Source organism: Oreochromis aureus, linkage group 4, assembly GCF_013358895.1.
Source record: "Oreochromis aureus strain Israel breed Guangdong linkage group 4, ZZ_aureus, whole genome shotgun sequence".
Classification (NCBI taxonomy): Eukaryota; Metazoa; Chordata; class Actinopteri; order Cichliformes; family Cichlidae; genus Oreochromis; species Oreochromis aureus.
Window position 1 is genome coordinate 27,775,652 of NC_052945.1, and position 22,748 is coordinate 27,798,399.

Here is a 22,748-nt window from a genome sequence, read left to right on the forward strand (position 1 = left end):
ATAAAATTTTAACATTTTAACGTCATAAACCAGTGTATTCATTTGTTATTTACAATCTGCAATGTCTGTTATTTAAATTAAGAAGATGTGGATAAGGACTGAGCATAATACAGAAACTCCTCATTATGTATAAAATGTATATCAACCTTCACTTTGTGAGCCAGTATAGTTAATTAAGAAATCCAAGTCATGACAACTGGAGAAGAAAGAAAAAACACCTCCAATAACTGATTGAAAATCACATTTTAATATTGTAAAAATCACTGTCAGTGTCGTTCATCATGACGTACAAAGGTAGCAAAAATAAACAAGAGCATACAGAGCATCATGGGAAAAAAAAAAAATCATATTTACACATCTCATACATCAAGAGTTAAGCTAGTTGCCTTTCAGTGTGTAGGCAGGTTTAATCTGGGTGATTGAATTTATGCTTTTAGGAATGAATACGATTACATTTACAACCAGAGAAGCCAGCTGAGTCTTTGAGTTATGTAAAATGGCAACTCTTATACACTCCATGAGAACGTAACCAAAAATGATCATCTCTAAGGCTTTTATGTGTTTTCTGCATTCACGCTGAAAGAAAGCAAATTCCTTTTGCTTTTACATTTAGTATTAAACTGTATCTCCAGGGTTTAGCTTAATTTGGTGTTTTCCCAATTACAAATAATTACAACACAACCTCAGCGGCATCATAATATCGGCTTTCCACCGTATATCTTTGTATAGTCTTATTATATTTTTATATATTATATAAGACTTAAAACAGATTAGCTACTGGTTGATTGCATTATGTTTTCATTCTGTTTATTTAGTGGCGCACTGTATGAAGTAATACAAGGGCAAATAAAAAATTAAAAATCAATAAACTAACAACAAAAAAATTTCTAAACAATAAAACTCACCCATTTCCATATTATAAATGTACATTAGAAACTGCTTTTTTTATAATAGAGGGATATTAATAGGTCTTAGTCTATGATAGCATCTTATAAACATTAAGGCCTTTTTTTATGTAATTAAAAAAAATAAAAGATTGTTTATCATTAGATGCCCTCAATAAATCCAGCCCCACTCTGGGCTGGAAATACACTCAAATACAGCTGTGATCGACTGAGCCTGCAGAAATAAGCCCGAAACTCCGATTATCTGAAAGCAGGCTCAGTTAAACACCAGTACGTATTTGAGGAGGATCAGCAGATCTACTATATCTATCGCTGAATATACACTAGCAGCTCAAATCTGATGTCCAAAACAGATACATGTAAACATAGACAACACACTGTAATTAAAGCCAGATTTTAGCTGGAAGAGCAGATCCAGTTAAGGGTTCCAGGTTTGAGTCCTGGAGAGACTCTGGCTGGAGCTACTCCGCAGTCTTCTTACGTAGCACAAAGTAAATGACGGAGGAGAGGAATGTGAGAGCGAAGGCGATCCATGCCAAAATGAAGCAATGGCCGTAACTACCCAGACTTTTTTCATCAGTATGGAATTGGTCTGTGTAGATGGAGGCTGCGATCATGATGCACAGGCCTGAAGTGAAGGAAACATGGAGACGAGTGTAGATGCACATCAGTGGACGTCATACAGAGAGAAACACCCTCAAATAAAAATATAAGAGAAAAAAAAGAAATACTTACAGGCAAAGAACTGAAAGACACCAGAGATGAGGAACCTCTGTCCTTTGGCGAGGGTGAAGAGCTGAGCCACAAACACAAAGATTCCAATGATGGAGAATATACAAGCTAGCACCGAGCTGGCCTGCACTGCTTGGAGGTAACCTGCAGGGGGAGCCAGAGAGAGCAAATGCAATGAAGATACAGAGTGTGTGAAAGGGCGTGGTGGGGTGTAACAGCTTAAGGACACTCCCTGGAAACGGCAACACTGCAGTCACATTGTACCTTTGAAAATCTCAGACACAGTTGCAATGCTGACAGGCAGGAACATTACGTTCAAACATGCCAAATGCTTCACGGTAAAAACACGCTGATCACAAACAGCTAAAACAGTCTTGTATGTTTGACTCAAGGCAATAACTGCATACCAAAGGATTAAGAAACAGTCTTCATTTGCAATGCAAATAATACAGAATTTGGGTGAGTGTAAACTCATTGTGTGTCCCAGCAAATGATGCAGATAAAAAGCATGTTCCTGGATTCAACTCTCAATGCTTAAAATAGAAATAGATGGGTGTTATATTTAATATGTGAGCTCCAGGTCCTAAAGTATTGTATCAGATAGTACTCTTAACAGAATGCACTTGTATATATATATATGAATCTTAGTTATCTTCCCTTATAAATGGAGCATCACTGTTTAAAATCACAATGCAGTCACAGTGTGTTTGTGCATCTAACTGCGCCTGTGCAGCTCTGCTTAACTCAACTGACCAGCTACATGTCATAGCATCAAACTATTACTAATCTCTTACTTTGATTCTACACATTCGAAAACGTAACACTGAGAGGTGCAAGCATGGAAGCATGTTCTCTTACTCTGTGGGTAGGTTTGCGGAAAATCAACGGAATGCCATGAGTTATTCACGAAAATCCAGCGGGCCCATATATCAGTGGGCATGTTTCCGGCTGTGAAGATCCACCAGGCCTGACGGGGAAAACAAAGACAATATTTGCAAAAATATTAACAGAATTCTTGTGTGCTAAAGTAAAAGCGGTGAATCAGTATGAGTAGAATTTAAACAGGTAGATACTGCAGCAGCAGTTATGGCGTGCATTTGCAGGGGGAAATTATGACAATTTGAAGAAGGAATTCACACGTTCCTTTAACTGTGACAAATCTCACTCAGGTATGCAACAGTGGCTGCAACGCAGGTGAGACTCGCATACAGGTATGCGTACTTGTGCGACATATCTGGGTAAGAGGCTCAGCGGTATGGGGTGATGACACAGAGCTTGTCACCATATGTGGGACAGAAATGTCAAACATGTGGCCATCCAGAAGAACAGTTGGCCGCACGCCGAGAAGGAATGAATTCCTCAGCAGACGAATCAGTCTCGACTCTTTACCCAACCGTCATGTCAGAGATGCACAAGGCCTGAAGCTAAGGGAGGAGGCTAGCAGCAATGCTGGGGCAATTATGCCTTTAGCATGGAAGAAGTCTATGCACGGATAACAAGAATTGCACTTACATTGTCAATAGTGGCCGTCAGGAGGATGATGATGCAGGCGATGTGGAGAACAAAGATGGCGGCCAGGAGAACCAGCATGATGACTGTGCTGCAGAGAGGAAGGCACAACTTTAACATGTAACAGGGTGAGTAAAATAAAGCAAGCAGACTAGGAGGGAATATGAGCGAACAGCCAAGAGTGGCCTACAGCTAACTCATTGTGTTCGTTTGGTCTTTCTTTAGTAAAGGAAGTATTTCGTGTGAGTCCCAAGTGTGCGCGCACACACATCCTCATGAACGCACGCATTCAGTGCACCAAAGCTAGGCCCAAACCTGGCACCCGCTCAGGGCGTGGCTTCTTAACTTTAATTACCCTGGTTTACAGCTCCCAGTAAGAGAATGAGAGGCGCTGATGGGCAATTGTGTTTCAAACAAAATCAGCGTATCCCTGGGAAAGCAGATACCTCTGGTATAGAAAGACAACTGTGGAGGAAAGTTCATGACAGGCAGATGAGTTTGGGCCTGTCTCGGGGCATGATTACAGTGGAGGAACCTGCCACTCCCTAAAACAACTGTAGAGACTACACTCTGTTCTCTGCACCTTGATGCTCCACACCTGATCACACCCTTAGTCTGAATCGGACTGCTCGCTATCTCCCGACTTAAAAAAAAAACTTAAGCCTAGCTTTAAAAACTGTTCCCCCTGACTGATTAGTCAAAAAAGATGGCCCCGCCCATGAGATATCAGTTAGATTAGAATTTATTAATCTAATGTATACAGGAACTATGTTTAGCTGTATCTACAATAAGGCTGCACTGGGTGTGAACAGAGAAAGAGGCACATCTGGAATGCGCTGGTTCTCTCTGCTGGTAAAGGAGTGTTCATGGGCTGGGTCCTCATACACGCTTCACACGCCCGCCAGTTCCCTTACTTTCACACGCAACCACGCACGTTTACAAAAAGAAAAGGGGAGGGGGGCTGGTGCAAATGTGATTGCACATACTGGCACATCCCCGCAGAGTTATTTCCCACGTTTTGCCCACTTCCAATCTAGTGACAGCGAAGGCAAATATTGGCTCTGCGGCTCAGCCTGAAGGCAGAGGACTCAAATTCAGAAAGAAGGACCAAACTTTAATGAAAAAAAGCTGTGAGCAGAAAAACAACAACAATAACAACAAAGTTAAAGCTGATGCTTTCAATTAAAACGCACACTGAGCACTTTGATCAAAGAAGACATGCTGACTGCTCCTGTGGGCTTTTTCCCCCCGACTAAATCTGAATCTAGCATATTTTCCATTACCCAAAATAGACCACATTTGTTTGGGGCAAGGTCTGAGAACGTAACAAAACCACAAGCCCTTAAAAAAAAAACAAAAAAACATTAGTTTGTTCTCTACAGCTGATGCAGGAACTGAGACTGGAGCCTAACCTGGTGAGGAACAAGTTGCTTTAACGGTAGAGCAAAGAAAGGTAAACAGGCTCTACTTCACAGATGCACAGACACACACGTCTCCACACTTTTTCCTTTTTTATCATTAGCTTTTCTTATCTTTAAATGAAAAAAAACCCAAAACATTAAAGCAAAAACTACAAAACAAACTTCTATTCAAACATCCCTCAAGCTTGATGAAACACCTGTAGAAAAGCAGCAAAAGAAGAAGAAAATCTTTGACTTACTGTTAGGTGGCTGTTTGTCTCTTCAAGTCTAATTCCTCCTGCTCTCAAAGACACCGATTTCAGACTGTGTCCAAAAGTACAAACACAAGTTCTACTCAATCTGCCCACTATTTTACCCTGCCCTCTTTTTAAGTCCACACCCAGGACAAGCCTCTTGCTGACTTGATCACATAATCTCTGCCCCTTTTTTCTTTCTGTCCCGTCTCCACCTCCTCCTACTCGACTCTTCACTCTCCGTCCCACCCTCCCTCTCTCTCTCTCTATGTGTACACATACCAACGCTCAAACGGACACTTGGTTTTTTTCCCCCTCTCTCTGTGTTTGGTGTGTTTTGCCTTTGTCACTCAGCTGATGGTGGTGATTTTCTCTGGGAGGACACACATGATGATTCACTGACATTATGTGGGAAAAGCAGAGGGGGGGGGGGTTTAAAGCCTTGGACAGTGACTTTACGCATGTTGCCATGGCAGCAGACTGTAACCACCCAAAACACAATCACATTGTTACTAGTGTGCATAGATTATGTGCCAACAATCATAACTTAGGTGCACGGACGCACACAAACACACATAACTGCGAATTTATTGTTTCTCCCTAATCACTGCCATTCACCTTTTCCAGCTTTTGTTACAGAGGAAGAGGTTTCAGGATAAAGGAATGTTGGTGCTTGCCATCGAGGGAAAAATAGCTGGAGGCCCAAACGAGTGCAGCTCGTTGCTTAAGTGAAAAAGATGGAGCAGAAAAGGGGGAGGAGGTTCTTTGCAGAAAGTAGGGTGGCAGTGAGGTATTTCGCACCGCTCGAAGTTCATTAGTTATTACTTATTATTACTCGTCTGTTCCTGCTGATGATTGAGGTTCTCCCAGTGACTCCAGTGAGTCAAAGTCATCTGCTTCTTTAGCAGATCACACAGATTACTCACAGGAAGAATCTTACAGAGGGAATCTATTAGGCTTGTCCTCATTTTCAGTGCCACGCAGGCTGTATGTACTGTGGTGAACGTTCATTTTAAACAGGGCCACAGTTTCAGGTACGGGATCAGGCTATGTGTAGCTAGAAGAGCCTAGCAGCATGGCGGTTCAGTGGTTAGCGCTGGCCCTGGGTTAAAACCCAGATATAGGTCATGTGTGGAGTTTGCATGTTCTCCCCACGCTTGGAATCATGATAGGGCGAAGCGGTTGTCAAGAGTTTCACTGTAGTCAAATTAAGGTTTAAGACTATGAAATCACAGGATTTCATAGATAACCATAATAAGTAGATGTGTTATCTCAAGTACACATCATCTCAGTTGTGACAACCGTAGCCCGACCCGCCTTCTGTTTACGAGGGGAAACCGTTCTACCTGTGACTCATGCAGAAGCCACCCTAGTTTGAGTCAAAGAATAAGAATTTGAAGCTGAACTTGAGCATGACAGGTTTCCTTTCAGGGCTTTATCGGTCCATATCATCATAAACTATTTCGTTACGGAGTAAAATGTGTTACACAACCTGCAGCAAATCAGACATTAACAAGGCAGCGTGCTGATGTCAGAGCCTCATAACTACATCTATCAGCAGTTACACTGTACATCCTGTAATGCTTTCCCTCACAGTAATGGACACAGTGAGAGACGAAGGCCGAATTAGAAAAACTAGAATTTCCACCTCATGGTTGTATGCCTCTACTAACCAGTCAAGTTGAAACATGTTAATTAGTCGTCCAAGTTGGTGGTGTGAGAACAGATGCTGTCTGCTTCACAGAGTATGAGGATAAATTTTGATTTCTGGCATCTACAAAAAAAACCAAAAAAATAATTTGACCTGGATTTGTTAAGCTCTGTTGTAACTGTTTTGCTCTGTGTGTAGTGTATGAGTGTGCAAGTTCAATGGGCGATAGAGCTAATGTGTGAATAACAAAGGCTACACAACAGAGTAGATGCTTCATGGAGCACCGGGCGGCTACACTATACAACAGTCATGCCGTTTCCATGTGAGCAACCAAGGCTAGTGTGACTAACTCAGAAAAAGAAATATGAATTAAAGCCACAAGTTCCTCTTTTTAAAAGAGTTGCTGACATCACAGCAACGCGTGCCTTCGACTTTTTGAGTATGAAATGTCATCATATTTTAATTTGAGCTCATTTTAAATTTGTGTAAATTGTTCCCACACAGTCAGAACTTGAAATGCCACTTGCATTTTAAATCTCTATGACAGGTGAACTTACAGTAAAGCACGATGATGTCAACCGCTCGGAAGCACGAGGTGTGGAGACTAGTTCAAAGTTTGAATTCGGTTACTAGGCAACTGCAGCAAGTGTAAGGGCGTATGGTGAAGTTAAAGAGGAGCTGATAAGCATCAAAATTGATAGAGTATTCTGCGCGTGATCATTTAGTCTACTGATTATGTTTAATTAGCAAAGCGAGATTTTTTAAATCGCAAACTTCTCTGACCATTTGGACATTTTGATCTTTAAATGAGGTTTGCAGCAGAAGGAAGTGGAAGGTGGCACATCCTGAAAAAAAACTATAATTTGATAACAAAAATAACAACAGATGCAAGTAGGTAGGAAGTCAAACACAAAGTAGATGAAGCATCCATAAATAATCTGGGTGTGGACTGGGAGGCTGAGATCACTTGTTTGCTTCTGCTGAGAATTAAAGTATGGCCAACAACATTTCTGAGTCAAGAGCTTGGCAGTGAGTTAGCATCGTATTAGGCTACCTCGGCCTCAGGTATGAGCCAGCAGGATAATAGCACACTTCAAAAAAATAGCTTCTAGTACAGACCAGAGCAGAGGCTGCTTGAGGTCACAGCAGGGCTAACTGTGTGGCTCATTACATGAAAGCACGCACACAAACATGCTTCCATACAAAACACTATTGTCTCACATCGTTCTTTAGTATGACAAGAGCAGAATCAAGACTACAGAAGCCTTCAGATGAATGAGTGTTCTTTCATTCATTCACTCACTCTTTCAACACTCTCTATTTCTGATGCCGCGCCTCAGTCACGTGACTTAACGTTCCACGTCCCGCCCTATGGGAAAGCATCTGAGTCCGTTGAAATTGCGCACTTCAGGTTTTCGAATGCAGTTGCATACATCATCCAGCAATGTACGCCAAACATCATCTGTGGGAAAACCGGGAGATCGGTGCAAGTGATCATATCAAGTCCTGTAATTTGTGCAATGTGACTTCAGATAAAAAACTGCAACTGCTTAAAATATACAATCAGAAAAAAAGTGATGTTGGAGGAGAAAGGAGAAGACAAAGCTGTGAGAGGAAAATGTGGTTGGGCCTGCTCCTGTTCTGGGCGTGTCGACCCCACCTTTCAGTGAAGTTAAGCTCAGGTTTGCAATGTTCTATTCAGCGCGACAGGCCACTCCCTTCAGCCTGTTCATCTCGCCATAACATTAGAAAAGTGTTGGGAGTTTCTGAGGAAAAAAAAACCAAAACAAAAAAAATGAATGCCTGTTCAGGAAAACTGACTTCTTTGTTTTTTTGCCACATTAGTTATGCAAGAATCATGCCACCCCCCCTTTTTTTTTTTAAGTTCTCGGTGTAATTTTGGGAGAGGAAATTGCCATGAGTCATGCATCAGTCAGCTATCATTTTTTTTCAGAGTGAAAAACTTAGCGGTTGTTTTGCCACACCGCAGTTGTGCATGCAGCGGGGGGGGGGGGTCGAAGCGTAGCCACAGCAGATTTCTCAGATCCAAACACAAGTCGACAAATCACGTGCCTCCATAACTGTTAAAGGAGAACCAATAGGGTGGCTTGCTCAACACTCAGCCCTTTGTCGTGCTGCTATTTCGGATCAGTGCTGGAAAAGCCGGAGTAATAAAGGATCGCTCAAAACAGTCGTCATACTGTGTGATCGACAGAGTGTTGTACCAGTACTGATTCCTCCTCAGCGTAGGCTCATTCATGGTGGTCCAATTTCAGTTTATTGCACACTGTTGGGTTCATTAAAGAGCTGAAAAGCAGAGCTCAATCTGCTCTGCAGCAATCGCAGGAACACACATTACTGAAAATGAGCCATGAGACCTGCCAAGACAAGGGCTTCTCAATCATGGATTACCTGTCTCACCTTCAGGCCTTGAGCTAAGCCCTGCATTTTTGATTTAGCGGCTGTTTGCGGCACTGGTATTGCTAATCATTTATCACTTTGACACATGTTAAAATGTTCAGGAAAAGTATCGGAGACGAGCCTCAGACACAGCCCAGCCATGTGATGCGGATACATAAACAAGGCGTACAAAAGGGCAGATCGCTAAGTTTTGGTTGGGCAACGTCAAAATCCTTTAATGAAGGTGGTTGTTAGGAGCGAGGATTTCGACACGACCGTGTGAAACAAAGCCAGCCCAGCGGTGCCTACATGCCAACACAGTGAGCCTGACCACAGCCAAGTTGCTGGTGTATTTACACAATAGTAAAGCTCTCTGTCTGTGGTTAGCCGTCTCACTCGCCTCATTCCTGTTCCATCTCACAATATGTCACACCCTGCTCTGAGATTTCTAAACCTCTCCTATAAAAACAGTGACTGGGACACCTTAGAAGAAGCCAGAGCGAACGAAGGGGGCCAAAAAAGTCGATGTTGAAACTCTTGATTCGTCACGGGGCAATTGTGTAATTTCAAAAGTAGACCATCACCCTTATCTCTGCTCCCGGTGTCACCAGACTGGTTCTGATGAAAAGCCACGGAACAGGCATGTCAGCCAAACTGTACTCCAAATTAATCAACTTCTAAGGGAGTTACCCGGCACAGACAGAGAAACACACCAGCACACAGAGTTTCCATTCCCACCCTCCTTTTCTCTGCTGCTCTGGGGCGAGATGGTCATCGGTTTCAGTTTCCAGTAAAACTTTTTTAATAAAGTCTTTATTTAGACAAAGACATTTAAGATACCGTTCATTTAGGAACCAAAATGAGCAGCAGGGTAACACCTGTGATGTAAAAATGTGGATCAACTCATATTAATTCATATTATTTATGACTCTACTTTTTAATCAGGTGGTCTTTTTGTCTAAGACCTGATAAATAACCATTATTTTACAAAACTGGCCCCAGGTTTTCAATTTTGAAATACATGTTACCATTTAAGCAAAGTTACACTATGATCTGCTGTTAGTCTTCATACCTGACACACAGCTGTACAGTGTTAGCATCTACTGACATAAACAGTTCAAAAAAGCTTCAGGATTTCTAATACAAACTATTTCTTTTTTTATATACAAATAAGACCAAACCTTACCTTGCTACCTTACTGTTACCAGGTTGGACCCCTTTTTTGCCTTCAGACCTGCTTTAATTCTTCACGGCATACATTCAGCAAGGTGCTGGAAACGTTGACATGACAGCGTCACACAGCTGCTGCACATCCACAAACTGAGACCTGGTGACTGTGGAGGCCATTTGAGTACAGTGAACCCACTGTCAAGTTCAAGAGATGTTACGATGTGTTGTCCTGTTGGAAGCAGCCAGCAGAAGATAAGCACAGTGTGGTTATAAAGAGATGGACAAGGTGGGCTGCAATAATCAGGCAGGCTGTGGTGATTAAATGATGCACAGTTGGTCCTAAGGGGCCAGAAATGTGGCATGAAAATATCCTTCACATCGTTACATACCGCAACCAGCCTAAACCGCTGGTACAAGACAGAATGGATCCATGCTTTCATGTTGTTCACACCAAATTCTGACCCCACTATCTGAATGCCACGGCTCAAAGCAGTGTGCCCAGTCGTCTGACCGAACACTGACATTCCTACCCGGAGGACTGCCGCTTTCTGGACATTTTCCCAGTAGATCAACAGCTCCTGATTCACTCAGACCAGCCCATTTGGCACATGCACCCATGCCACGTTCAAAGTCACTTAAATCACCTTCTTTCTTCATTCTGATGCTCAGTTTGAACTTCTCCATGTCTACATGCAGTGACCTGCTGCCATGAGATCAGCTGATTAGCTATTTCTTTTAACGAGCAGCTGAAAAGATATACCTGAAAAATAACCTCATTTCTTTAAAAACAATCCTGAGTTCACCCTAATCTTTATTTTGAAAACATAATTTCACATTGTCGGTGCCTGATGATGCTAATGATTTAAATTGCATATACATTCATGCATATTTTTAACTACATTTTAAATACTACATTATGAAAACACGTTTTTAGTTTCTAATTCAAACAGTTGAATCTATTTCAAAATTTCCACATTACAAAAAAAAAATCAAATTTCAACGATTTCATCTCACTTTTAATTGTGTGGTTTTGAACATACAGCTGTACGCGCTATTAGTGGCTGATGTGAACAATTTAAACTGACGTCTATTGCTTATTTGTACAATTTCATTTTAGACATATACTTCCAGGTGCTTTACAGCATATTGTTCTGTTTTTTATTCGCCTGCTTAGTAACAAGAGATTTATTAATTCATTTACTGTCTTATTTACAACATACACTGTATATTTGAGCAAACACTGCAATACCTATTGAAGCAGGAGAAGAGAAGCTGAGAACAGAGGTAAACACTGAGTGAAGGGCCAATCAAAATCAAATTAAGACATCAAAGAATCGGCTAAACACACAGCTAAGAGAATTTATCTCTGAGCATGTGCTTGTGCCCCGCTGGCTGCCTGCCAGTGGTTTGAATAGAAAAGTGAGACAGGAGCAGCTTCGGGAGTCTATTATGAACTCGACATAGCCGAGGTTTTCTACAGTGAATGTGAGCCACTTCACTTTTGAAGGCTGCAGAACAACTTTGTGTGCGGTGAACGTTTTGTGTGTCGACTGTGGTGCCCTAGCCACCGTTTACATTTAATAAAAAAGAAGAAAAAAAAAAAAGATAATGCCTCATATTTAGCTGAGCCAAACCGTCTCCATGGTTACTGGCTAGGGGTTTTCATTCTTGATTCACTTCCTCACCCAGGGCGCTCGTTTCGTAGCCCTCCCCCTTCTTTCCCTTTGCTCTTATTACTACATTTAACTCCAGTTTGTCCCCGCGTGGTTTCTTCTTCTCTTTGGGACGACGTCTGCACCTCCCGCTTCCTGCTCGGTGTCACCCCTGCGTTTATGCCTCCCACACAAAGCCCTGCGATCTCAATGAAATCCAGACATGCACACTGTACTCATGCTCTGACTCTAAAGAAAACAACTCGTGTCTGTAGCTAGGCAACTCCAAATATGAGTCATCCCACTGCCGCGCCCATCAACTGATCAACACCCCCCCACCGCCACCACACACACAAACACAGAGCTCTGGGTCCTCTTTAAGAAGCGTAGTTGTTAACATTATCTCTGCAGTCTCTTCTAACCTTCATCGTAGCTGCAGAAACACAGCAGTGATGATAACGCTGTAAGGACACAGCCCCTCTCTGGCGTCAGCTCATCTGAACCACAATCTGATGGCATGACTGATATCAGCTCCACACTCACTGCCTGTCAAATGGAGTTGGTGGCAAACTATCACTGACCGTCTTTCTCAGTTGATTGGTTCAGTTTTTTTCTGCTGTCTTTTCCTCGAGCAGGTCTCTCCAAAGGGAGTTTATCAGCAAGTTATTAAAAATGAACACTGTTTGGAAAAAAAAATGCAAAATGCAAATGAATGAAAGGAAGTGGAGTCATTGCGAGTAAAAGCAGGCGTTATGTGGGGAATTATTCTTCCAGTGTGAGGTACTTTTAGCCAATGACTAATTTTTCTGTCAGCTGATACAGAAATAAATGACTTACAAAAAAAGAGGGCAGGGGAAAATAATCTGAATTTCAGGGATGAAATGGCATCTATCAGAAAGACAGAGCCACATGTGTATTTGAGCAAATGCATGTCCAGATGTTTTGATTTTTTTTAAAAAATTAGCTAAATATATACAGTTAGCCATCAGATTAGTAAGTCTAGATGAATGCAGTGGGGTTCATAAAATAATGCTCTTCAAATCTTCGGTGACTTTGTGCAATGCAGTGCTGCCCTCTAGTGGACAGAGACCTAAAAACATGTTTAAGATTTGTGATAGTCAAAACTAAACTCAGATCGCTGAAGCGACACGAGACACAATGCTATTTTAACTTTAGCAATAAGGCCCAGATTGTTCCGAGACATCACTCACAGTCATATCTATACACAGTGTGTGACCAAATCAGTAAAAAAACAAACACGTAATATCTTGTGTGTGTTTAGGGAAGTATACAAATAAGACTAACTATTAATATGCTAAGTTGATAATATCCCACACGCTATATGACTAGACGGAAAAGGTAAGATTAGATTAGCAGCTGGATGCTGACAGCGCCAACATAAACACTTGGGACAGTAACGGTTTCGAGCGCGTGCCTCTTTGCCAATTAAGGCTAATTAAGTGACCAGGTGCGCTGACAGGAAGTCTACAAAAATACTGCCGCCCTTCAGTCCGTCCCAGTGTTTTGGTGCAAAGACAAAAACTCGTATTGACAATGCATTTCAAACATAAAGGATACTTCGGTGTTGTGCTTATTTACACCATCACAACAATCGCTTTACCTCCAGTTAGCCGGTGTGAGCCTACTGCGTCCTCCTTCCAACCGAATTCTCCTCCACCTCCTCCTGATGACAGCAAAGTTCATTTAACTACGGAAAGCAACAGCAGTCATTCCTCCAGCCCTGACATCGGAGAGCGGCTGGACCTCGGCTCAAGGCGCGCAGAAGACCTCCTAAACTCTGAAGACCTCCACAGCGGGAAAGAGAAACCCAGCAGCAGCCCCGAAGAAAGGCCCGAGAAGAGACTAAGACCCAGAATGGCGTCTTCTTCGGCTCCTACAGGTGTCAGTGACCGTCACAACCCCAGGCAAGCCGAGGACGAGCCGGTTTATTCATATGGAGACTGCAGAGAGGGGAAAATTAAGCACGTAGTTTACGGCAAGTTTGTCATCGCTGGCCAGCTGGAGCCAAACGTCCCAACTCTCAGCTACCAATCAGATTCCTCTGCTTCAGGTAAGCTACTGTCCTGAACTCACCTGACCCCAGGCTCCTCCTCACTGTGCTTGCGTTTTACTTTACTACTTTAATACTCCCCCAACGAAACCAATTTAATAATTTTAATCCTTTTTATAAAGTAGTTGGTACACTTTAATCCCTCATGATGATTATAAACTATTCTACCACTAAAACTAATCTTTTTACTATAAGAAGCATTTTGTGTCCCGTTATCTTAATCCATTAGTTTGCTACATGAAACTCCCAATCTCCCTCCTCCCTCTCTCTCCCTCCTCTCTCTCCCCCCCTCCCCCTCTCTCACACACTTTACATTCTGTATAATCCTCACACTAACACCATATTCTCAGAGGTGGTTTGTTTTTGTTTACCAGTCCGGTCTCTGGGAAGCCGGACAAGGCTCAGGGGTCACCGGGTCAGCAGCACAGTGAAGAGCTGGCAGAGGCTGCTGCCTGTGGTGGAGTGTGAGGAGGACAGCATGACCCTCACTGTCAGGAGGAGACGAGCTGCACAGCTCCTGCTCGACCGAGGTGAGGCTACACCTACATGTCTATGCGCTCCAATAGCCTGGATTTTGTACTTGCACTATTGCATTGTTTTTTGTTTTGTTTTTTAAAGGTTTCTCTTGGGAAACCCAAACCGTTTCGTAATATTAGTAAAATTAAGGTTTTGTGTTGTCTATTTGTGTTGCAGCAAATGAGTCGTCGGTGGCTCTGTCCCAGCTACCACCACAGTGTGGTTACACTCTTCAGACCACATGGAGAGACCTCAGTCTGATGGCTCCATATTACGCTTGTCATGTCATTCAAAAGGTGCGTGCGTCCGTGTGCTACACCTAGATTTGAAACAGTTTTTGTAATTTTGCATTCAGACTCCACCACAGTAAATTTGAAGTCACACAATCTAGATGTGATGTCAGTGTTGCTTTTCATCCATGTGCACTGTGAGCTGTCTGATCAGTTCAGCAGTATAACTTAAAAATTATTCAGAAAGTGATTTAGGAAAAAAAAAAATAAGACACCCAAATATCCCTCTGCCTATTCTGATTCAGTTTACATATGGAAAATGAGTCCGAGTAAGTGCACATGTTTACTCCCACTCCTTCTCTATAGGTTGTCAGTTCATATATAGCCAGCTTCCATATCAATATAAACTTCAACCATAGAGTACATATTCTGTTATTAAAATATGTGAAATTCAAATGATCATTTATATTTTCTTTTTGCAACTCTAACTTTACTTTCACGCATCCAAGCAAAATACCTCCAGTTTTGTAATGCTGATAGGAAAATCGGTATAAGTACAACTAACAAACTTACTAAACAGACATTCACTGAAATACATCGTTCATCTGTTTCTCATAAACATCATATCTTTAACTCCTTTTTGAACTTCTTTGTTCTGGCATTGCTTCAACTCTGCATTCAAACTCTTCCACAGTTTCGCTCCATGCACAGTCATACACGCATCCAGATTTGAAAAAAACATTTAAATTAATATTTGCTTTTCTCAAAAGAAGCTGTAAATATTTCCTGGTAGTTGTGTTGTTTTTTTTTGTTTTTTTGTTTGTTTCTTTTCTCTGTCTGAGCAAAATTTGTGCCACATTATCTCCAGTGTTTGACAGATGATGTGCTTCAGATCACAAGCCGTTTTTCTTTTCCCATCATTTTGGTACAAGTTCTTGGTTTGATGGGTCCAAAGGTTGTTTTTTGCAGAACTGTGCAGGCTCTTTAGATGTCTTATGACAAAGCCTAATGTGGCCATGTTGTTGTGTTTGTGTTACTAGTTTTAGTCTTGTCACAAACTCTTTTCTTTGTTTTAGACTTTGACAATGACCCGTCTGCTTCCTCCAGAGTGCTCTTGAGTTGTTTAGATGTTGTGCAGTTGGTTTTCCTAACCATGGAAATAATTCTGTCATCATGCACTTTAGTTGGCTTCTGTGGTCTTCCAGGCCCGTTGCTGTGGCTGAGCCAGTCAATGCAGTCATAACACTGCACCAGATTATTGATTTGGCCACTTGTAAAGTTTTTGCTGTCCCCGAGTCTAAGCAGTTTATGTGGAACCTCTGAAAAATAGGGGACTGTGTATAAAAATGACTGCAATTCCTAAAGAGTTAATGCAATTCTTACACTTCAGTCACATGTTTTGTTTTGTTTTTCTTCTTCATTTTCCTCTTTTAAATCCAGAGAGGCAAAACAGCCAAAACCACAAAAAATAATGTACAGTGTGTTTGTTTTTGGCTGCATTGATACGGTTTTAAGTGTCAAATTATATGAAAAATGTCCAAAACTAGGCTAATTGTTGTTATTAAGACAAAAACTGAAGTTTTTGTAAAACCTTCCTCCTTTTGTGACTGATCAGATGAGTTGTACATTCAAGCTAAATAATCCTTGAATCTGGCAAACGTTTGTGGGGGGTTTTTTGGGGTTTTTTAAAATCCTGAGCATGTATGGTCTAAGGTGGGGTGTTTTTAGCTGAGGGTGGTGTAAATCCTCTCTGCTTTTATTCAGGATGGCAGTTATGTGCTGCCCCTGCTATGGAGGGGAACCCCAGTCAAGATGTCCTGTCCAGTCTCTCAGATCAGCCCTCACACTGTGGGGCTATCCTCCCTCTGCTGCTCTCCACATGGGATGATTGTCAAAGTACACGAATCGACTCCTGTGGAGAAGCAGAGAGTAAATGGTAGGCTCCCCTTTCTTTCTATTGGCATCAAACATAATTTAGATAATAGTTTAGCCTTTCCCCCTCATATGTTGAATCAAATATGAACCTTTATTTCTCTTGTCTGCAGTGAGAGGAGATTGGACCCCTCTAGCTCTGTTGGCTGAGCAGTGTGGCTACACTTTGGCTAAACAAGATGCAGATACTGTAATTGCTGCTCCGTTTATTACATGTGGCATCACAGAAAAGGTGAACTTCAGGGCATCCTATACACAAGACAGACTAGTTGTTTTTATTTCTTTAGCCCATCTGGTTCTCCAGCATAATCATCATATCTGATGTGCACATTGTCATTTCCTGTGGTCTTTAAATGTTGTTTTGGTTTTTTCCTCCTCCAGGATGGAGAATACACACTTCCTCTCCAGATAGGCAAGGAAATCTTCTCACTTTCCTGCCCTGTGTCTCCTCCTGAAGAGCTCCCCATTAACAGTCAGCCTCTGGTCAACAGCCCAGCTCATCTAACCAGGGGGACAGACAAACCTATGTTAGGGGCTCAGGAGCCTTTTCCATGGGCCCCTCCTTTCTACCTGGCTCCACTGTACTATCCCCACCCTACATATCACCATAATTATGCCAGTCCTAAAGTACATGCTTCATATGATTCTCCTACTCCAGCATCTTTGACTCCTGAGCCGAGTTTTAGCTCTCAGCTTCACCCTCCTGTTGATTCCCAGCCAGATTATCAACCCTACTACGTCTACCAGATGCCTTTCTGGGAGCAGTATGACACTCCTCCATCACCCGTTGAAGAAATGGAAGATTTACGTCGGGAGAACCCCGAACGAAGACAAAATCAAGAAACTCCTTTTTTGGCCTTCTCTGAGAAGCACAGTGTCAGACCTACAGGGTTTCCAGCTCGGCTCAAAGCGCTGCATTTCCAGCCTCTGAGACACGATTTCAATCCATACTACCACTACTACCATCACCCCAAAATCCCCCTTTCTGGCAAACCTCAAAACCCTGATTCAGGTCTGGATGTTTCTCACGAAATCTCTTCAGCTCACTCGCGTAAACATGAATTTTCAGCTTTGGCCCCCAACGTTCAACAGTCTAAGAGCGTCAGGAAAGTCACCTCAGACCAGTTCCCTCCACCTGTGTCAGAGACTACCTTTTATCCCTACGTTCACCCAGAAAATGCTAAATTGGTTGACAAAACCCTTGAAACTCATGCTCCTCACCTTCTAAACCCATATCTTTACTACTATTACTATTACTTTCCACATATTTCAAGGGGTGAGGCTGAAAGACTGGTTCCATCACATCCCGACATGCCTGCAGAAACAAACTTGTCAAATTCCTCCCCAATTCTTGCAGTAAATGAGCACAACATGAATGCCTACATAAATGCACACAAGAACTTTGATAAATATAGCACAGAGCTGATCATGCATCCGATTTTCTCTGCTAAAGTAAATTTGGAGCAGAATGATGCAAGTCGCTCTGCATCTGTGACTCCTGCAGTGCTGCCTCCAGTCCCACAAGGTCCCCATCATAGACTTGAGCCTCAACAACGCCCTCCTCACTCTCAATCATTCATTAATCAACTGAATCCTTACCAGTACTACTATCACCCTTATTATCATTACTCTCAGATGTATTACAGACCTGTAAACCAAGTTTCTCCAGCTTCACCCGATCTTCTTCTAGCACCTGCTGCCCCAGCTCAACGTCTGACTCCACCTGTACAATCGGTGTATGGTTTTCATGACTGGATGCATAGTCCTTTCTATTACCCATATAACCCATCTAAAGTGCCCGAAGACGACGAGCTCCATCCTACAGGCAGCAAAAACTCTGAAAACAAATCTGCTAAATCTCAGCTTCCCTCAGACTTTGACTATGGCATGATGGCAGGATATTTCAACATCCCTCTGCCACTGCATAATCCAATCAATAGTTTATATTCCCATTATATTACTCAGCAGCACCATAATGAGCAATCTGAGAAACCTGATGAAGATGCAAAAGAGAATCTAGAGAAAGTGAGAGGTAAATGATCACATTTAAGGGTTTATCAATCTTGAATGCCACAGAGTTTAAATGTTTGGTCTTACAATTTTAGTTTAAGCACAACATTTCAGTGCAGTCAATCAGACATGCAGTGTTTTGACTTCAGATCACCACAAGGGGGCAGGAAACCCTCTGCCTAAAGTTCTGGCTGTAATTACACACCTGTATTGCATATTTTCCATCTCATGCTGCTGAGAACAGCCATCCATAACAAGCTCTCGTTGCTTTGTTTGCTTTCCTCTCAGATTACCTCGAGGCCCACACGTACACGCCCTCCGCCTCACCCTGCGGCCTTGGACCTGTGTCAGATACTGATTGCAGTAACTCTTTAGGCTGCTGTTCAAACACTGTGAAGGGTGAGTCTCACACAATACAAACCTTGTAAGCACTTGTCTGGTAAAGGAGGGGGGGGGGAAGCAAATGAGTAATGCACTGACTTTCAGGCTTGAAGCCTGAAATAAGTATTTGATCCCCAAGCAAAACATGACTTGGTGCTTGGTGGTGAGATCCTTGTTTGCAAGCACAGCGGTATGATGCAGTTAGTTGTTCTTGTAGTTAGTTGCTGGGTTTGCACACATCTTAGGGGGGATTTTACCTCACTCTTCTTAAAAGAAACTCTCTAAATCCTTTATGTTTTGGCTGCTGCTTGTTTGAAACCAGGAGTATCTGTAATTGATTGCCTGTGTCCATGTGCCACACAGATTAGTCTGTGGCTGGGTTATAGTGGATCTAATACTTCACTCAGTGACATGCAAATCAATTTTTTGGATTGGTTTTTTGGCTTATATTCTCTCTCCATTAAAGTGAAACTACCATAAAAATTAGACTGTTCATATGTTTTTTGTAAGTGAGCAAACTTGCAAATTTAGCAGGGGATCCAATAATTATTTCCCACTCTGTGTATGTGTGTCGGCAGGCTGTACAGTGGGACAGTACTGCGTCTTTGCGATGCCTGACTCTGTAGTACAGCCCACAGTTGCTCCTCCTGCTCATTCCCCTGAGGACATCAATGCTTCCTGCACGCTGCAGAGGTTGACCCCTGATCGTGACATCTACATTGTACCTCTGGATGGCTGCGGAGTAAACAAACATGTAAGGCACATTCCTATGTTATCACATCATGTAGACCCCCACCCCCAGGAAAGAAGGGAAAAAAATGGACAAACACACTCCACTGTGGCAGGATAAATTAAAGCTTTTTTTTAAAAAATACATTTTGATAGATGCTTGGCAAGACGGTGGTTCATCTTTTGGAAGTTCAAGGTTTGCATCCTTACCAAAACGGCGATTCTGCACATGAGCGTTCTCCTTTCAGGTATGTCACTGCTGTTTACAGGAAACTTGCTTTTGTAACCATTGCCAGCAGCCTTGTAGTGCTTAGGTTTAAGCATTCAGCTGTAGCAGAAAAGACTCAGTTTTCTCTTAAAACAATACCGTCCATCTGATTTGTTTTGGCTGACGTGCTTTTCTTTATGTTAACAGTCACCTGTTATACCAATTTCCAGCTCCACATTTGTATTTTTTGACTTTAAGAGTAGATTAGTGTGATTCACAAATCTAATTTCAAATTGATCCTTAATTATCTTGGTGCTAGCCCTCAGTTCATCCTGAAACAAGCTGTTGCTTCTCCCACATCTTTCTTTCCTCCAACTGCCCGTCTCAATTAGGAGGCTTGCACAGCAGGTGGATGAGGCTCTGTGTGTCTGAGATGGCCACACTTGGGATATCGCCTCCATTTGTCTCCATAAACATCCATATTTTTAGTTTTAGAAGTCTTCTAAACTCTGAATGCAGAACTAGTTTTGGGCTCCTTTATCACAAATTATCAGCTCATGATGCTGCTGAGATGTTCCCGATGAAACCCAGGTTGCTTTGATGGGAGGATGTAGTTTGTTTCTATTTTTGGGTCTGGTGTCTCTCCTATTTGTCCACAGGTGTCCAACGTGGAGGCAAAGTGTTTTCAGCTTTAATCCATGTCCACCATTTTTGATGCCATGACCATCGTCCAATCTTTAAACTGTTCACTTTCACCTGACAGATGGAGGGTGTTGATTCCAACACATTCAGTTTTTTAAACTATATTTCCTTTAATGACAAACTGCAACACGAAAGAGAAGTACCTCGTTTTATATCATTTCTCATCCCTATTTAAAACTCACAGCTGTCGATGGGTTCAATAGGAAGTGAAAGATGAAAATGACTAAGTCTCAGCTGCTCAGAAAAGATGCCTCCTCCAGCTGCTATGATACTCATCAAAATATCATAAATATTAGATCTTCACAACTGAAATATGTGCCTGGCCCACCGTATAGTGGCCATTCTGTATTTCCTTTGTGGTGGTAAATGTTTTTCCACGGCTTCTGTATTTACATAGTCACTTGCATCTTGTGTAGAGCAGTTTGGCACCAAACCAGCTGCCTTTAGGTAAATAAGATACCAGAATCTTGTATAAGGCTGGATCAGTCTTTCTAATCTCCTCACAAGTGCGCCATCAAGGCTTCATCCTCAGCTTGTTCTTGTTTCCATTATATGCTCCTCTTTGTTTTTGTTGTTTAAGCAGTGCTTTGATCAACAGCTGCTTTTCAAATGTGTATTGTTTAAAAAAAAAATTCACGTACGTGTGTGTCCGTCTCCTTCCCTCCACAGGTTTATGGTGGGATGTAGTTCCTCAGCAGATTCTCCAGGTGAAGTGAAGTTTCATGTGATAGATGAACAGCCTCCTCTGCCTCTCATACAGCCAACACCAGTCGCTGTCACTGTGCAACTGAGAATTGCCGAAGGTGATTTTTCTTTAACACGTGTTCTGTTCAAGGACCAGATCATAGCTTGGAGCCAATAGGCCGAGTGTTCTTAAACACTTGATTAAAGCGTTTTTCTTTTTCCCTGCAGATGAGTCTTTCACCAGCTACCACCCTGAGGCTCACCTCCCTCTCAGCCTCTTGCAGGGCAGAACAGTTTATGTGGAGGTTAGCCTGAAGGACCCCCCAGAGCCCACACTTGTGCTGCTGGTTCATTCCTGCCTGGCTTACACTGAAGCTCCATATCCCAGTGGGATGCTTGTTTATGATGGGTATGTTTATACAAGGCGGAAAATGACGTCCTCACAGATGGTTTTATTGTTGTTCATATTGCTGGCTGCCTCAGTGACCATTTAACATGATCAGTGGTTTCGTGTGTTGGGTGTTATGGGCACACTGCCTGTAGTTGTATTAGTAAGTACTCATTTTCTAGTGTAAGTTAATTGCAAATCAGTTTCTCTGTGGTTGCTCATGTTAAAGAATGCATGTTTACCAGTATAAACAGCCATTTGAATAAATATGATAGCTGTACCAACAATTTAAGAAATGCATTGACTTTGCAAAGCTTACTAATCAATTGGTGCACTAATAGATGCCAGTCATGCCTCTGCAAGTAAATGAGTATTTTTACTAAACACTATGGAGAGCATGAATCGACTCACAAATTCCACTTTTTCCAAATTCAAACTCAGTCAGGTGGGCATCACTTAGTAACACAGTGCGTGGATGTTTGTACTGCACTTTGTGAAGACAACCTTGCAGCCACAAATCTCAAACAGCCCCTTCTTTAATGCCAGTTGTTGGGCAGTCTTTTGTTGTAAAGGCATCTCACTGTTATGTCGTTCAGCTGCAGCAGCCTGGGGGTTTTACAGATGCTTCCGACCTCGGACTTGCAGGTCCGGAAGATCATAATTTACAGCTTCCTCTCTCTTCCACAACACATGACTAAAGGGGGCTCCCTCCGAGAGGACCCAGAGGTATTTCCCACCTAAGATGCACACAAGTGAACAGCTGTTTGCTGCATTCATGTTCAGGCCCAGTGCAGATAAGTGAACTTGGGTAGTAATGCTACTGTATTTGATTTTTTTTTTTTTTTTTTCCCCCTCACTTAGATCCACTTTTTGTGCCTGACAGAAGTGTGCTCTGACTGCACCCTAAGATGCCTCAAAGGTAAGACCATAAAGAGAAATGAAACACAGGGCAGCTTATTCATTTAAAAAAGTATAAAAATACTTGTTCCAATTTTGAGAAGTTTGAGATTTCTGACTGAAAATTGTTTTAATTTAACAGATTTTATTAACGAATGTTTATCTGCAGACTTCTAGATAAACAACGTTTTCTAACTTTTCATTCTATATGTCATCCAAGTAGACTGACAATGAAGCGATCGGGATTCAGTGGTTGAAAATTTGCTGTAATTTAGGGGATTTAACAAAAACATTGCATTAGCCGTTTAAGGGATGATTTTACATGTT

General features: G+C 42.1%; 2 protein-coding genes across 4 annotated transcripts in view; one reads left to right on the top strand and one right to left on the bottom strand.

Annotated features, from left to right (window-relative positions):
- Window positions 1–224: 224 nt before the first annotated feature.
- On the bottom strand, window positions 225–13,414 carry LOC116311549 (epithelial membrane protein 2-like). 2 transcript variants are annotated; one of them, XM_039610933.1, is made up of 6 exons: window positions 13,295–13,414; window positions 10,038–10,250; window positions 3,150–3,237; window positions 2,496–2,604; window positions 1,641–1,781; window positions 225–1,533 (listed from the first exon to the last, which is right to left on the bottom strand). In XM_039610933.1, exons 3-6 carry the CDS (start codon window positions 3,225–3,227, stop codon window positions 1,367–1,369), a joined length of 495 nt encoding a protein of 164 aa, XP_039466867.1. In that variant the 5' UTR covers window positions 3,228–3,237; window positions 10,038–10,250; window positions 13,295–13,414; the 3' UTR covers window positions 225–1,366. The 2 variants fall into 2 exon arrangements, with proteins under 2 accessions (XP_039466867.1, XP_031584551.2); XM_031728691.2 differs by lacking the exons at window positions 10,038–10,250; window positions 13,295–13,414 and adding an exon at window positions 4,807–4,964.
- LOC116311536 overlaps window positions 13,136–22,748 on the top strand; it is a 39,456-nt gene continuing 29,843 nt past the window's right edge. The window contains exons 1-13 of one of the 2 annotated variants that reach the window (XM_039610929.1): window positions 13,136–13,744; window positions 14,119–14,274; window positions 14,438–14,556; window positions 16,255–16,426; window positions 16,536–16,654; window positions 16,804–18,454; window positions 18,721–18,831; window positions 19,392–19,567; window positions 19,699–19,790; window positions 21,122–21,255; window positions 21,365–21,545; window positions 22,121–22,250; window positions 22,386–22,443. In XM_039610929.1, the coding sequence (XP_039466863.1) occupies window positions 13,228–13,744; window positions 14,119–14,274; window positions 14,438–14,556; window positions 16,255–16,426; window positions 16,536–16,654; window positions 16,804–18,454; window positions 18,721–18,831; window positions 19,392–19,567; window positions 19,699–19,790; window positions 21,122–21,255; window positions 21,365–21,545; window positions 22,121–22,250; window positions 22,386–22,443 (3,616 nt within the window). In that variant the 5' untranslated portion in view covers window positions 13,136–13,227. Of the gene's footprint in view, window positions 13,745–14,094; window positions 14,275–14,437; window positions 14,557–16,254; window positions 16,427–16,535; window positions 16,655–16,803; window positions 18,455–18,720; window positions 18,832–19,391; window positions 19,568–19,698; window positions 19,791–21,121; window positions 21,256–21,364; window positions 21,546–22,120; window positions 22,251–22,385; window positions 22,444–22,748 lie in introns of both variants that reach the window. The other variant, XM_031728672.2, reaches the window with a different exon arrangement.

What these genes read in the sequence shown, in the direction of transcription:
- LOC116311549 (XM_039610933.1), bottom strand. Translation starts at nt 3,227, where the DNA reads ATGCTGGTTCTCCTGGCCGCCATCTTTGTTCTCCACATCGCCTGCATC. An exon ending in TGACGGCCACTATTGACAAT is followed by an intron (nt 2,605 to 3,149) that starts GTAAGTGCAATT and finishes TTTCCCCGTCAG; the next exon opens with GCCTGGTGGATCTTCACAGC. An exon ending in TCCGCAAACCTACCCACAGA is followed by an intron (nt 1,782 to 2,495) that starts GTAAGAGAACAT and finishes CTCCCCCTGCAG; the next exon opens with GTTACCTCCAAGCAGTGCAG.